This window comes from Crocodylus siamensis, chromosome 4 (assembly GCF_052110815.1).
Source record: "Crocodylus siamensis isolate JL-2025a chromosome 4, ASM5211081v1, whole genome shotgun sequence".
Lineage (NCBI taxonomy): Eukaryota > Metazoa > Chordata > Crocodylia > Crocodylidae > Crocodylus > Crocodylus siamensis.
In genome coordinates, this window is record NC_143398.1 from 207,015,303 (window position 1) to 207,030,545 (window position 15,243).

General features: G+C 40.1%; 1 protein-coding gene across 3 annotated transcripts in view; it reads left to right on the forward strand.

Annotated features, from left to right (window-relative positions):
- LRP2 (LDL receptor related protein 2) overlaps window positions 1-15,243 on the forward strand; it is a 217,917-nt gene that overhangs the window by 167,965 nt on the left and 34,709 nt on the right. For all 3 annotated transcript variants that reach the window (XM_090045536.1, XM_090045537.1, XM_090045539.1), the window contains 8 exons: window positions 1,316-1,444; window positions 2,912-3,031; window positions 4,102-4,218; window positions 4,478-4,594; window positions 8,892-9,029; window positions 10,063-10,185; window positions 11,353-11,481; window positions 13,903-14,034. In XM_090045536.1, coding sequence (XP_089901662.1) covers window positions 1,316-1,444; window positions 2,912-3,031; window positions 4,102-4,218; window positions 4,478-4,594; window positions 8,892-9,029; window positions 10,063-10,185; window positions 11,353-11,481; window positions 13,903-14,034 — 1,005 coding nt within the window. The remainder of the gene's footprint in view (window positions 1-1,315; window positions 1,445-2,911; window positions 3,032-4,101; window positions 4,219-4,477; window positions 4,595-8,891; window positions 9,030-10,062; window positions 10,186-11,352; window positions 11,482-13,902; window positions 14,035-15,243) is intronic.

Sequence of the window (15,243 nt, forward strand, 5' to 3'; positions counted from 1 at the left end):
TCAGGTCCCTTCCGACCCTAGAAACTATGAAACTATAAAGCATATATTGATATTTAAAGAAAAGGCTTAGTGTACCAATAGGACACATCACCTGGAGAAATGCATGCTAATACAACTGAGGGAAAAATATTCAGAAAAGGGAGAAGGAAATCTTGGAAGCAGTAATGCCAAAAGGAACTGAGGGGCAATGCAAGGAAACAGTAGGAAATAAATATAACAACTAAAAAGGTCAACATAGTTTTAGGCTGAATACAAGGAGGCATCAGGTCATGGAATAGGAAGGTAATAGTATCTCTCCACACTGTGCACGTAACATAATACTTGAAACATGGTGATGATTTTCTTGGCACCTTGGTACTAGAAATATAGGCCACTTGAATTGAAATGGTGGGTTTTGCAGCCTCTGAGCTGCGGGAGGGCCAAATGCTTCCCTTCATGGCTGTGACGCTCTCTTGGGGCCACCTGGGCATGGTGCTTGTAGGCAGGTGCTGCCTCAACTCGCAGGCAGCACCCAGCCCCATCCAACAGTGCTCTGGCAAGCTTGGGCTTGGTGAGCTTCCAGCACCCTGTGTATCATCCCCACCATCTGTGGTCACCCAGGAACGGGCTGGCTTGCCCCTGGGGCAGTGTGGGAAGGTGGTACGAGGACGGTTGGGTGTACTGGCGGCCAGAGAAGGTGGCAGGGATGGTGCACTGTCCCCACCACCTTCTCCAGATGTATTGCTGCCATTTGTTACATAGCAAACTAAAATACAGCAGATGTGTTTTATTTTGCTACATAACAATATCATTTAAAGTGAAATATGCTGCCTCACTTGTACAGCATGACAAAATTCAAACAAAATACAAGTGTAAATGGTGATATCATTAAAGCAGTGCAAAAGGGCTTTTAAACCTTTTTAAAGGCCGATTTCATCATGTGTTCAAGTGCCTATATTGACTACTTAGAGTACTGTAAAGAGGAGCAGCACTTGCGAAGATGCAAGGGTTGACTTTTCAGGAGAGAGTAACAAACAGAATGAGAGTGAATACATTTGTCTGTGGCTGTTCAGATGGTGATTCTTGCTGCTGGTTGGCCATCCCTGTTCTGGCACATTTAGAGCTAACCTAGATATACTGCTAGGAAATGTGTGTAAGAGCTCAGTTGTGAGCCAGCAGGCAGAAGGGCTTGATGACCAGACAGGTAATGGAGAGAAGTTAGAAATCAACCATTTAAAAGTCAGAAATCAACCATTTAAAGTCACATCCATATATCAGGAAGACCTGGTTTCAGGCTAGGTATCAGGTACTTAAAAAACTCTTTCATATGTTTTAGTGAGTCCTGCCTATCGATGTGATAGCCACACAGAATTCAGCTGTAGAACCAATTACCGGTGCATACCACTCTGGGCACTATGCAATGGCAATAATGACTGCAGAGACAATAGTGATGAACAAGGCTGTGGTAAGTATGATTATAAGATGCTTGTCAGGGAGCATCCCTTAGATTGCAAATGTTTCTCCACAATGCAGGTTTTTTTTTTCCTTTCTGGAACATTTCTCAATAAAAATTCATATATTTATGCATGGTTCATTTCTCTGACTCGCTCAAGGCCACTATGCATCTTACATGCTATAGCCCTTGAAAATTAGATTATTAATTTTGACTATTATGTCTGTGCTTGTGACTGAAGTTGTATAAAAGTGATGTTGTAGTCATGATGTTCCAGAAATTATGGGAGAGGCAAGGATTTTTTAGGGCGATAACTTTTATTGGAAAAACTTTGTAGTTGGAATAAAGTTAGACAAGCTTTCCAATGTCTTGCATTCAAAAGCTTGTCTAAATTTATCCCAGCTACACAGTTAATCCAAAAAAAGGTATCACCCTAAGATATCCTTGCCTCTTTTATAAGAGTTATTTTTGCCTGCCTTGAAATATTGCTGTAGTAACACAGACTGGGTGCATCTACATGAGATGCTGTATCACCGTAGCGATATGCAATGGCAGTGTAGCATGCCACTATAGCAACGTAGCATCGGTGGGCACAAACTGTGATGACAATTCTACATTACCATAGTGATGAGCTACCCCATTATAGTGCATTGCTACGGCTGCTAAAAATAAGTGTGCGCTGTCAGGACAGCACAGTAACAACTGCACGGTGGGGGTACATGTAAATGCTCCCACTGTGTTGCACAGTTTTCTTTCCATGTCTCTTTAAAGCTACTTCTTTATTTGAGAATAGTCCATCAATTCCACCAGTGCTAAGGCATAGTAATATTTCCCCAAACTCTGAAAGCTGTTTTGAAACTATTTGTGGTTGTACAAATTAAGCTTGCAGTCCTGTGAGATCACTACATCTACTTCAGAACAATCCAGAAAAAACAGGGTACGGCTATGCACCATGCAGCATGCCGTATGTTTTTCAAGCTCTGGCCTTAGGTTAATAAAAAGTGTGTGTCATTCTTTGAGTCATCACAGTCATGCCCATATATACACAGACTGGCAGTAGTTTTCATAGAAGTGCTTATTCTACATATAATATGATCCATTCCTTTTCTTGATGCAGTTTGTTTTATTCTTTCCTCTTTTGAGGATAGCGAGGCTCTTGGCTTTTCCCAAACAGTCATTGTTTTTATGACATTGTCACTCTGCAAGATATGTATGGGAAGCATCATTCTCCCTTTCCAGAAAATTAATGTGTCCAGAAAATCTCTTTAAAAGCATAAAGAGTTTTTCTTAGCATTCCCTTCCTAACCTCATACCGTCACATAGATACATTCCCTAACTGCTTTTTTTTTTTAAATCCCTTGGTCCATTTAATGGTATGGAAAGGTCCATCCACTACTATCTTCAGTGGAAATAATCCAAAGATTATTTTAATGTGTGCTGGGTTTTTTTTGTCAAAGTGATTAATTGTATGCATTGCAGAAGAGATGACTTGTAATCCTCTGGGAGATTTCCGCTGTGACAATCACCGATGCATCCCGCTGCGCTGGAAGTGTGATGGAGATAATGACTGTGGAGATGAGTCTGATGAACGCAGCTGCAGTGAGTTCTCACTTGCCTGTCATAACAACGTTTCTACCTTTTTACTTAAATTGTTTTTCTATTTTTTTACAAAAATTAGGTACTTGACCTTAAAGCCAACTTTAAGGGTGGGTGACATGGGCAACCACCAAGGGTGCTGCAGTCAAGGGAGTGCCCCATGCACACGTGTATGAGCAGCCTGTGCTCACAACAGCACTCTCCCCCTGCCCCATCCTGGCCGAACCCCACCCCAGGAAGAGTTGGACCAGCCATTTCTCAGGAGTTGGACCAGACAGTGTGGATGCCTGCCTGCTTGCCTGCCTGCCTGATGCGCCATGTTATTCTGCCTCCCTGCTGAACTGTGCCCCATGCCCCTGCCTGCCTGCTTCTGCCTGCTGCAGCACTGCTGACTTGTTGAGGGGGCACCAGGAGAGGTGCCAATGAGTGGGGTGAAGCCAGGGGAGGTGTGGGGGGGTGGCAAAATATAAGTTCACCCAGGGCACCATTTTCTCCTAAGGGTGACTCTGTTTGGCCTCTAGGTGCAGCAGTCCAGTTATTCCACTCTGTAGTCTGTATTCTCTAGGCACAATATTCAGAATGCCATATGAAAGAAAACCTATGTAGAAAACAAAGATAATGATTGATAGATACCATTGCAATACATACAAAAATATTAGTCTACATAGTGTAAGGGACCAAACCAATTCTGTGCTTTGTTTTTGTGTGTGTTTCCTAACTTAGGGTAATAGTTCAGGCTCAGTCCCAAACAAAATCTATCTGGCTCTCTGTCTGTCTCCTTTTCACTCTCCCTCTTTTTTTTTTTAATTGAGAGATGTAGCTTTCTACAGATAAAAATCACTTTTTTAAATAAAACAAAATATTTGATAAATTAACCCATAGCACTGTAGAGAGACATGATATTTGGCATCAACTCCGTATGCAGAATGCTGTTTTCATACGGACTGAATGTTTTAATGAATATCTAAGGTCAAGCAGTAATCACTTCCCCTGTTGTAATGAGATTGACTTGAATGTTTAAAGCTGTAGTTGGGTGATTTCATATGCTGTTTGCATTGCCATTTTAATTGAAGGGCCTCGGGAATGCACAGAAAGTGAATACCGATGTGACAATTTGCGCTGTATTCCTTCTCGATGGATATGCGATCATGATAATGATTGTGAAGATAATTCAGATGAACGTGACTGTGGTATGTATTGACTTCTGGAACTCTGAGGTTTAAAAAGATTCTTCAAAATTCTGTCATATAGCAAACACTATTAGTAAAATGGCCTTTACTACACCTCATATTTACTTTGACTTAGGACAAGAAATTACTCAAATCCTTTGGTAAATTTAGTGTGGATTGTAAATTGCTAATTTTTAATGGCATCTACTGTACACAAAATATGTATGCCTTTAACAGATAATAGAAGGACATTTCAGTAATCATTTTCGATTTTTTTCAGAGTTGAGGACCTGCCATCCTGGATATTTCCAGTGTAACAGTGGGCACTGTATTGCAGACCGCTTCAAATGCGATGGAAGTGCAGACTGTCTTGATTTCTCTGATGAAGCAACTTGTCGTGAGTTAAAAGCTTTGTGCCTGGTACTTATAGGGCTGATTTGAAATCCTTCAGTTTTAGAGAAACTTACTATTTTTACCACTTGCTTAATACAGTGAACCAAATCTTGAGACAGTGAACACTGCAATTCCCAATAATTTCAGCAATAATTTGGGAAAGATTTGATACCTTGAGCAAGTTTGTAATCTGTTAATGAGTTGCCAGCTAAGCAGATGAAAAGAATGCACTTGCTGAACAGATTAATGTCTGAGGGGAAGCCCTCATCTTTGCAAAGGTGGTCTAGCATAGCACAATGTGCGGATTTGCTATATTTTCTCATATACAATATGCCCCCAAATAAAGCACAGGCTTATTTTTGGAGTCACCTGCCCCTGCGTGGCATAGAGTAAGTCCTCCTGGGAACAGAATGGCCAGGAAGTGTGGCATCCCAGGAGACAGTCTGGGTGAGGCAGCAGGCAGCAGAGACTTTCTTCCACACTAGGAAGACAGTCTGGGGAAAGTCTAATGAGCTGTCACACTTTCTGAACACTTTGTGTTCCTAAGAGGACTTTCTCTGTAACACAAGCCTAGGCTGCAGATCCTTGCATGGGCAATAGCAAGACAGTTCTTTAAGTAGTTCTTCAAATAAGTTCCTGTAAATACAGTGTTATTTCCACATCACAAGCCTTATGAAAATACTGCCAGTGGCTCACTTGATGCTTCAGGCACAAGCTACAGTGCTCAGCCAGTAGCTGTGACTGTGAAAGGGTTAACAAATGAATCCTTCCTTTCAGCTTGCTGACTGTCACTGGTGGCAGCCATCTTATCAGCTGCATGGCATGTACAGTGTCTCCAGGTGTCCTTCTTTTCCAGTGAAGAAAACAGCTTTCTAACTTAAGACACACCCAGTGGTGATGCATTTGGGGTGTATGTGAGTACACATGCACCCTGTAAGAGTGCTAGTGTACCCCCTGACCAGCTGTGCTCACCGCTTAGGCAAAGGGCAGGGAGGGCAGGTGGGAGTGCTAGTGCTCCCCCTGCAAACGCCAGCCAGGCAGTAGAGCACTGTTGTGCTCCCAGAAGCGGCTGCAGCCATTCCTGGAAGTGGCCGCAGCCACTTCCGGAAGTGGCAGCGATTGACTGTCTCATGATCAGCCACGTGGGGCCTGCCCCCCTGTCAGCAATGTCATCCATGAGGGATTCCTCCCCCTCCCCAGTTGGCAGGATGGTCACCAACTGGTAGCTGGGGGGGGCATATGCCCCACCAACTAAGACGGCACCAGTTGCCCATGCACACACCCCAAGTTTGGGGGGCTGATTTGGGGGAAAAGGGTGTGTGCTGTATGTGAGAAAATATGGTAGGTAAATGTAGGTCTGTCAAGCCATTACACAAGACAAAACTGTTTCCTAAACATTTCAGGGCCTAGAACACTATAACAGGGTACCCTAGTGTACCCTTGTAGACCATATTTGTAGTGTGCACAGTCTTAGATAGTTTCCTCCATTTATCAATGAGGCAAAATAAACAACTTGCTTTTGTTTTGTCATCTTCTTGACTGTGGCAGCAAACTATGCTGAATTATACTTTAAAACAGTGGTGCCCAGCTCATCTGTTCCCACAGGTTGGATGCAGGGTTCAGGAATGCTCCACAGGCCTGATCCAAGGTGCAAGGCTAGATGAATTGGGCACCATTGCCCTATATGAATCTGTGTTTTAAAAAGCACACTGAAGCTCATGCTGTTTCTTTTAGGTTTGGGGATGAAAATATATAATTTGAAAATACAAACACTGTGGGTACATCTATACAAGACACTTTATTGAAGATTAGAGCAAATTACTGTGTAGTAACCATCACCATCTACACATACATATGTTTACTATGCAGTAATTTGTAATAATTGTGAATAAAATTGCTACCTATGAATACAAGTAGCAAATTTACTCTTGATTACTTAGTGCATGTGTAGACACCTGACTGGGAGCAAATGTGCTCCTGGCCAGCCAGGCACCAGGGGGCAGAAGATAGCTTCCTACTGGCTTGCTACCTGCTGCTGAGGTGGGCTTCACCACTGCAGCCCAGGTGAGGACTATGTTCCCCTGCTTCCTTATCTCCCAGCCTCTGCTTTGCAATTGATAATTTCTCCTAGCCCAGGCCTCGGCACTGTGGAGCTCAGGCTGGGAGATAAGTATCTCCCAGCCCAGCCCCCATAACTGAGGGGCTGGCATTGGGAGATAAGAAGCCTGCCCTAGCAGAAGGCAGCTCCCAGGGACAGGAACAATGTCCCAGGCTGTGCCCGGGGACAGCTGCCTCTTGACCCCATACCTGCTGCCAGCCTCTGGGCTACCACCCAGTGGGAACCTAGAGCTCCCTGTACCTGATGCAGGGGCCCAGTGGAAGGCCTCAGGGAGCAGAAGCAGTCTGCTGCTAGGAGTAGCAAACTGCTCCCACATCTCTGCATGAGAGTTTTACTTTAGAGTAAACTTCTCCTAGATTATTTGCAATGCTTCTGGAAGGCATGTTCTAACCCTCTGTCTGTGGATGTGACCAAAGTGCACTGCCACACTCACCCGCCTGTGCTCTCCCTCTCTCTCTCTCTGTTACTGTCTTCAAATATATGCACTCCTTAACCTCCATACCTTAACTGGGAGCTATTGCAAGTAACATGGCAATCACAGCCCCATTGTCAAATTTCCTGCATAGGAACTTTGCAGGCCAACTGACATAGCTGTGGGTGCATCCACATGTAGCTGCATGGCACCTTTGTTACTGTGCTGTCATTAGTACTTCATACTACAACATGCCAGCCATGCACAGTTATTTTTGGCTGCTACATTGCTATAGCAATGTACTGTAACAAGGGAGCGCATTGCTATGTGATGTAGAGGCAGCATCATGGTTTTTGCCAACAGAAACTACACGTAACTATGGCACTGTAGAGTCTTGTGTAGACGTGTCCAGAGTGGACTTATTTTGGCCTAGAGGCTGGATCTTCATCACCCTTGCTTTAAATCCATTTGGGAGGTACAGCTTTTCAGGATACAGTTCTGCTAGTTATAAGATATTTCTTGTGCCCAGCTCCCCTGTGTGCTCTCATTTGTGCTGACTGCCACTTGATTCCCAGGTAAAATTTAAATTGGTGGTTATGACATGTAGAACTCATAGCCTTGGTACCTAAAATGCCTTAGAAGACTGCATTTTTTCTAAAATTAATTAAAAAAAAAGATTGAGATCATCTTCCCAGGTACTTGAGATAGCAATCCTAGTTTAATGGAAAGGGACTAATGACAGGATGTTTTTAGTGTTCTGTCCTGGAACTTAGTTACCAATACATTTGCTTCACTAGAATGTAGTTTAGACAACCTGGCCATGTCTACATGTACACATATACTGTGCAGTAACTAAAATTACTGTGTGGTGTAGGCACTTGTCTACGCATGCATGCCTGTACTATGGAATAAATATGGCAACTTACACCAATTTCAGTGTAAATTTGATACCTGCATCATCATGGAGGTATCAAATTTATGCCTGATTAATTACTGCACAGCCGTGCACATGTAGATACCTTACTGCGCAGTAACACTGTGTGGAGACTAATTTGGGACTAAAATTAGTCCCAAATCAGTCCACACACAGTGTTAATGCACTTTAACACCTGCATGTGTAAAAACTGGCCTATTTCCACTTACTGTGCAGTAATTTACTACACAGTAAACTTAAGCCAGCATAAATGCACATGTAGACATGCCCCCTTTGTAGCAGGTTGTAAATTGCATATATTCCTTGACTTTTTTCAGGAAGTGGGGAAACAAGATTGCCTAGAAAGGAACTGATAGGCTGTAGGAGCTAATGAAAATAGTCTGGGGAGGGTGATCTATTTATGGTCTTTTTTGTTTTGTTTTTAACTGATGAGTCGCATTATTTTGAAACTCCTGATAAGTGGGTGGGCACCTTATGAATGTGAATTAATAATTAATATTACTGTTTGCATTTAGCCATACGCTATTAGAGAGTTGGCATTAAATGTATATAAATTCCATGTACTGCCAATGACACCTGGAAACAGTGCCAGTAAAACTTGCAGCATCTCCTTATGGTTTATTAGTTGGCTTTCTAAAAACTCCATCTAAATTAATCAACTCTCCATCTACCTGGCGGCTTTCACTCCATGCTGCCTGCTGGACTCTGACTTTGTCCTTATATAGACATCTTCTTCTATAGAGGGGTGCAGGAGAGATGATGGCATATGAGTGACCTGTATATTATTTCAAATTGAATTTTTTTTTTATACTAACAGTTGAATTTCTTTCCACAAGCAACACGCTATCCTAATGGAACCTATTGTCCACCTTCAATGTTTGAGTGTAGAAACCATATTTGTATTCAGCCATATTGGAAATGTGATGGTGACAATGACTGTGGAGATGACTCTGATGAAGAACTTCACCTATGCTGTAAGAAATAAAAATGAAATTAACATGAATACTATTGCCTGTATTGATTAAAGTCTATATAAGAATTGCTTGTATTGCCTGAATACTAGTGCCTGCATTGATCAAGGTCTATACAATAGCATTACAATAATTAATGGTACAGAAATAAGAACTAAATAATAAATACTTTCTTTTGCTTCCTGAATGTTCAAAGCACATTCAAGAAAAGTGCTAAGACAACATTTTCTACACTCTTTTGCTATATTTTTTTATTCAGATATCTTCATTATTTGTAGGTAACTGTGTATGTAGATCTACAAGAAGGGAGACAGCAAATCAAACCTGGTTTCCATAGGAAAGAGATATGAACAATAGTCATCATTGGTCCTCATTTTCCAAATGGGTGCCTAACATTAAGGCTCTTACTAGGGGCTTCATTTTTTTCAGAAGTGTTGAGGATTCCAGACTCCTTTTAGAGTCGGAACATGTATTTAAATGAGGAGTATGAGTCCTAACATAAGGTGCTCGTACTTGCAAATTTCGACCGATAGATATAAAAAAAGATGCTGGTAATATTTCTGAAGGGATGTTTATTCATTACATCAAAATAATATGTTCATTAACTCCTTTGTATATGTTAGATAATAACTGCATCTTCATTAATATAGTGAATCAGATTGTATATTAATTTATTATGCTGTTGACAATCTATAGAGTGGAAATCTATGGATTGAAGAAATCTATGGAGTAGAAATAATCCTTAAAACTTCCGTATTTTATGCACTAGTAGGGTCCGTGATACATACCATCTTTTAAAAAAAACAACAAAACTCTACATATGTCATCCTGACACCAATTTTATGTAACCTTATTCAGTGCAGCAAACAAGCCTAATTCCATGCAGCGACAGAAGATGAAGGGAAAATAAACCAGATTTAACCTGTACATCTTTAACTAAAGTAGAGGCACAGGGTAGCAGATATAAGGTAGAAGGTTTCATAGGCTTTCTGCATTAAATGTTTGAATCTTATTTATTTGATCTGCTTGATTTCAGTGTCTATCCCCTGTGAATCACCATTCCGTTTCCGTTGTGAAAACAATCGCTGTATCTACAGTCACGAGCTGTGCAACCAGGAAGATGATTGTGGAGATGGAAGTGATGAGAAAGAGGAGCACTGTATGTTTATGCAGAAATGCACAGTAAATTCAGTATTGAATAGATGTATTTCCTAGTAATTCTACAATTGAGTTGCCATAAACCTTGTAATGTTTAATAATAATTTAAAAATCCCACAAAAAACATAGAATGAATTGGGAATCTTTTAAAACTAGATCTCATCCCAAGGTGATTTGAACTTTGTTTTTTACCATATGGAAAATATGGAGACTGTAAATGCCTAGATGAGTTTAGTATGTAAAAACCCAGCTATCATAGGTCATTAATATGCTGGTAAACTAGTAGTCTTATGGAAAAAATAATGAAATTAAGTTTTATAATGAAGTCTATATATAATATGATGAAATTAATTTTTCATTAATATAATGAAAAATAAAGAGTTGATAGTACAATAAAATAATTATATAGATTGGATTGTCAGATATATGGCTCATGTGCTGATCTGGCCAATATAGCTGCTCCACTTCTCCTGATTGGCTAGCTACTTGTGCTAGGGAATTTGGGAGTGTGTCTAGTAGTGGGCGTGGCCTGCCAAAGAATTGGTGCCCTTTGGCCATGATGGACATGACCACTTGTGGCAGAGGTCCACAGCTGCTTTCCTCACTTGCTGCTACCACCATGGTGGCTGCCACCTCCCCATTATCTCTAAGCTCTGGCCACTATCATCATGCAGGTATCAAAAATATTGAGTCCTGAATAATACTGATGAAGACATTAAATATTTAGGCCTTGATCCTGTAACAGCTTTATTATATTTTGCATAATTCCCGTTGACTCAATGGGAGTTGCATTTGCACCTCCAATAGCAGAATTTATCCTCTAAAATTGATCTTATCTATTATTTACTGGCTTGTTATATTGCAGAATATTCTGTTATGCTAACTGTGTGCTGTGTTCTGTATATTAGTGTGATCTCAGGTATAATGTCAGACCAGGGTAAAAGTATAGGGTCAAAGGCTGTTAACTAGTTCACACCATTAAAACAAAAAAGTAGAAGAATAGTTAGATCTTTTGTTTATGAGCATTTTTAATCAACAGTAGTCAAGTTATTTAACCTCCATGTCTCAACTTATTCACCTGTACAGTAGAAAAATGTCAAAATGTCTAACCTCTATGGATATTGAGGCTGAATGTGTGATACAAGAATGTGTGTCTTTTTAATTGTAGGTAAAGATCCTACCCCAAGGCCTTGTACAGCTGAAGAATTCAAGTGCAGTAATGGAAACTGCATTCTGCTACGTTATGTATGTGACAATTACGATGATTGTGGAGACCATTTTGATGAAACAGGCTGCAGTAAGTAACCATTTGGATATATCACTGAAACAAAGCTTTTTAGTAATAGAAACAGTAAGCATATACATTTGAATTGAGCTAAAGTGTAATAATTTGAAATTACCATTGTTCTTGTTAGCCTGCCATCTGTATCCATAGCTTTCAAAAACACTTACATTTTCTTTGTTTTCCTCTTTCTGAAAGACACCAAGAAGTTTAGTATCTTGATTGTACTAGTTTAGGATAAGGGTCTTTACGTACCACAAGAAGCAGTATGATCATTTTCTAACATGGAGTATGGTATAGAGGCAAGAGTACCCAGCCACTGAAATGATAAGATCAGTAAAAGAAACTAGACTAGTGTTTCTTAACTTTTTTAGACTCAAGGCACCCTTATTAGAGTCAAGGCATTTCTTGGAAAATGCCAGCTCTTAGATTTCACAAATTCCTTGACTACAGAAAAATAACAGTGATTTTTTCTGTTGTAAAGAACTCAGAAAGATTACAACAGGTCAGAATATTATTAATGTTGGGTTCTTATTTGAAATCCTGGGCTCTTCTTGTGAATTGTGTAGGTGTTAACATACCCACTAGTGGTAATACTCAGCTGCAGCCTTAAAATAATTTCATAGCCCCCCAGTTTAAAATCACTGACTTAGATGGATAATTATTTTGGAGTAGATGCTAGACTGGTGTATATTGTCATAGCTTCACTGGAAACAATAATGTGAAAGTTCATAGCAACCAGGGGCCTGGTCTGTGGGTGCAGAATGTGAATGATCCAACAGCTGCATACAGTTCTAGGGCTCAGGTTGAAGTCACAGCTACTCCTTTTTTGTGTTTACCTATGTTGTTAAGAATGTTTCACAAAATCACTGAGAATATGAGTAGGAGAGTCACTGTGAAGTTTTGAGTTTAGGGGAATGTGGTAGGTAGAGAGTTCAAAGGACCTCACCGGAAGGAATCTATCTGACAAAAGCATTTTAATTTGTATATATAGACAGCATGTAATTGTGCTTTCTGCTTGTCAGACTTCCATGGCTTTAAGTGAAAATGTGCCAAATGATACACCAGCGATTGAAATCTTTCATGTTTGCAGTATGCAAATAACTGGTATGCCTCTATGCAGTCCCTTTAGAGGTGATTTGCTTCTTTATTCTCACAACATCCTAGCTGACTTTAAGTAATAAAGCATAATGATAGAATCTGTTGAAAATACAAAAGTATCAAAAAGCTGTGGACCAATGTAAATCAGACATTTTGCTGCCAGTCAGGCTTCTTCAGTTCATGGACAGACATGAGCTCAGTCTGAACTGATGGCAGTTGGATGTTTTCCAGCATCAGGTGACAATGTTAAGCAGAAAGAGGATAAATAACATTAAATACTACTCCCGGCCAAGCAGGGAGACAAATAGCTATTGTTTTGTTTCAAAAATAAAAGGGGTTTTAACTTATATTGCAGGGGTAAATTTTAGACATATAAACAAATATTCTGTGCATGTGTACATACTTGTAGTGATATATGTATGTGTACATGAAAATGTGTGTGTATGTACACACACACATACACATTATTTTAAATAGCTTTGGTACACATTTAAAAGGCATAAATAATTGAATATGTGAGATATTATTTTAGGCATAAATCTTCATCTTTCCTTATGTTTTATCAATTCACATTTATCATGTAATTGTTTCTACTTCTCAATTACAGACGTACTTTCTGTATCCCAAGCTAGAAAGTGATTTTTATAAATTATAGTACTGTACTGATTTACTACCAGATGTTTTCATTGCTATGAGAAGAATATCAATTTTAGCTCCTGCTAAATTATACTGTACTATATTGCTTCTTTCTATCATAGGCCTGATCCTGAGGCCACTGAAGTGATTGAAATGACTCAGGTTTACTTTAGCTTATTTTCAATTGAGCAACCTGCTGCCTATTGTAATTTCCAGGCACAACTGATGCAGGGGCTGTATCATAAGCAAGATAAGTTAGAAGTCTTTCTTTTTTGGTGATGAGAGGAAGAAGGAGAACAAGGTGGGCTGACAGAATTAGAAATGGGGCAGCTAACCTACCTAAATCCTGAAGAAGTATCTGCAGCTGTTTGAACTGGTATTTGATACAGTATTTAGGGTTATTTCCCTGAGGTCAGTGTGACCCTTGGTGGCATTTGGTGAAATTCAGTATGTTACTAATTGCTGACTTGTGTAGACAAAAAGCAGGTCAATGTAAAGATTTTTTTGACTTTGCTGTAATTGGGAAGCTGACCCAGAGGAAGTCCCTGAAAGGCATTTACATCAACTGAAAGATTCTTCTAGGAGGTAAAGAGGAGGCCAACTTTATAATTTAAAATTGCAAACAGAAGACACTTATGAAAATTGCATCTCTCTAATTTATGCATTTTCAATTGTAATAATGAGACTTTCCTTTTTCAGATGCAGGGACAGAACGAACTTGTGCTGAAAATATCTGTGAACATAACTGTACCCACTTAAATGAAGGAGGCTTTATCTGTTCCTGCAGGCTGGGGTACAAGGCCAGTGAGCTTGACCGAAACTCCTGTGATGGTATTTCTAATCTTCTAATGATCTTCTCCCTAAAAACTGTTCAGTGGTACCTTAAAATTATTGAAGTGCTTTAATTATTCACATTGTTGCATTAAAACAGGATTTTTGCATGTTCTCCAGGGCTTCCCTTATTTATGTATGTTGCTGCTGACCCATATTTTCTATCCTTGGCAAAGAACTGACTTCCTTCCATAATTTAAATGTGTGAATAATTCCCTTTTTATGGAAATACCACAGTTTGCAATTAGGCAGATTATTATTTGCTTAATTGCATTTAGTGTCTGATCCAACTTCATTTCTCTGCTGATTTCAATGGGTTTGGATCATGCTAGTTACCATTTGCAACTGTTTACAAAAAAATAAATTTCTTTGCTGAGAAATTCACTGGTTTGCTTAAAGTGCAGTTTGTGTGCACCAATTCATGCTCAACAGATCAGTAGTTGTGTGGTAAACGTAAATATTAATCAATAAAATACATTTGTATTGCTTTTGATTAAGACTCATGCCACAGACTTGGACACATTCAAAAGAGATGGAGCCAGGTTCTTGTCTGTTATCTTTCTGTGCAGGAATGCTTAGTAACCTCTGTAGTGTTGGGGGTACAGGTGCGTACACTGAGAAGCTGCTGAGAAGAGCATTTGGTCTACAGAATGTTTTAATGTTTCTGCTAATATGCTTTATGGGAAGAAATCAGCTGGCCTCTCAGGTTCCAGACTTCCTTGTTGGGGCTGACAGAACAAGCATTAATACTTATAAACCAGGCTCATTGGATTTGGAAATGACTGGACAATATATAATGGAATCTCAATGTCATTTTTAGAGTAACTTTCTAGAACAGATCTGTACTTCAGATCCTGAATATCTTAGTATGTAGAGGGCTATTATAGACAATCTGGAACATAGACTTATTGTGCATGGATCCCCCACTGTGATGGTCTGATCCCCAAAAGTCCCTGTCCTTGCAGAGTTGAACAGTGGGGATGTCCTCTCTTGCAGAGGTTCCATCATTGGCCTTCTCCCCATCTTCTGGGGCAGCATGAAGGGCCAGCTTTTCTTATGAGAAGCAGAAGTGGCTTCTTGTCCCCCAGAAGTTATCCTAGCATTCAGGGTGTATGTATCTGCCTATTTGGGTGGGCGTGCCAGGTCTGCTCTATATATTTGCTCCTGCCACACACACAAACCAGTTTTGCATTGGTGTTGGTAGGACTT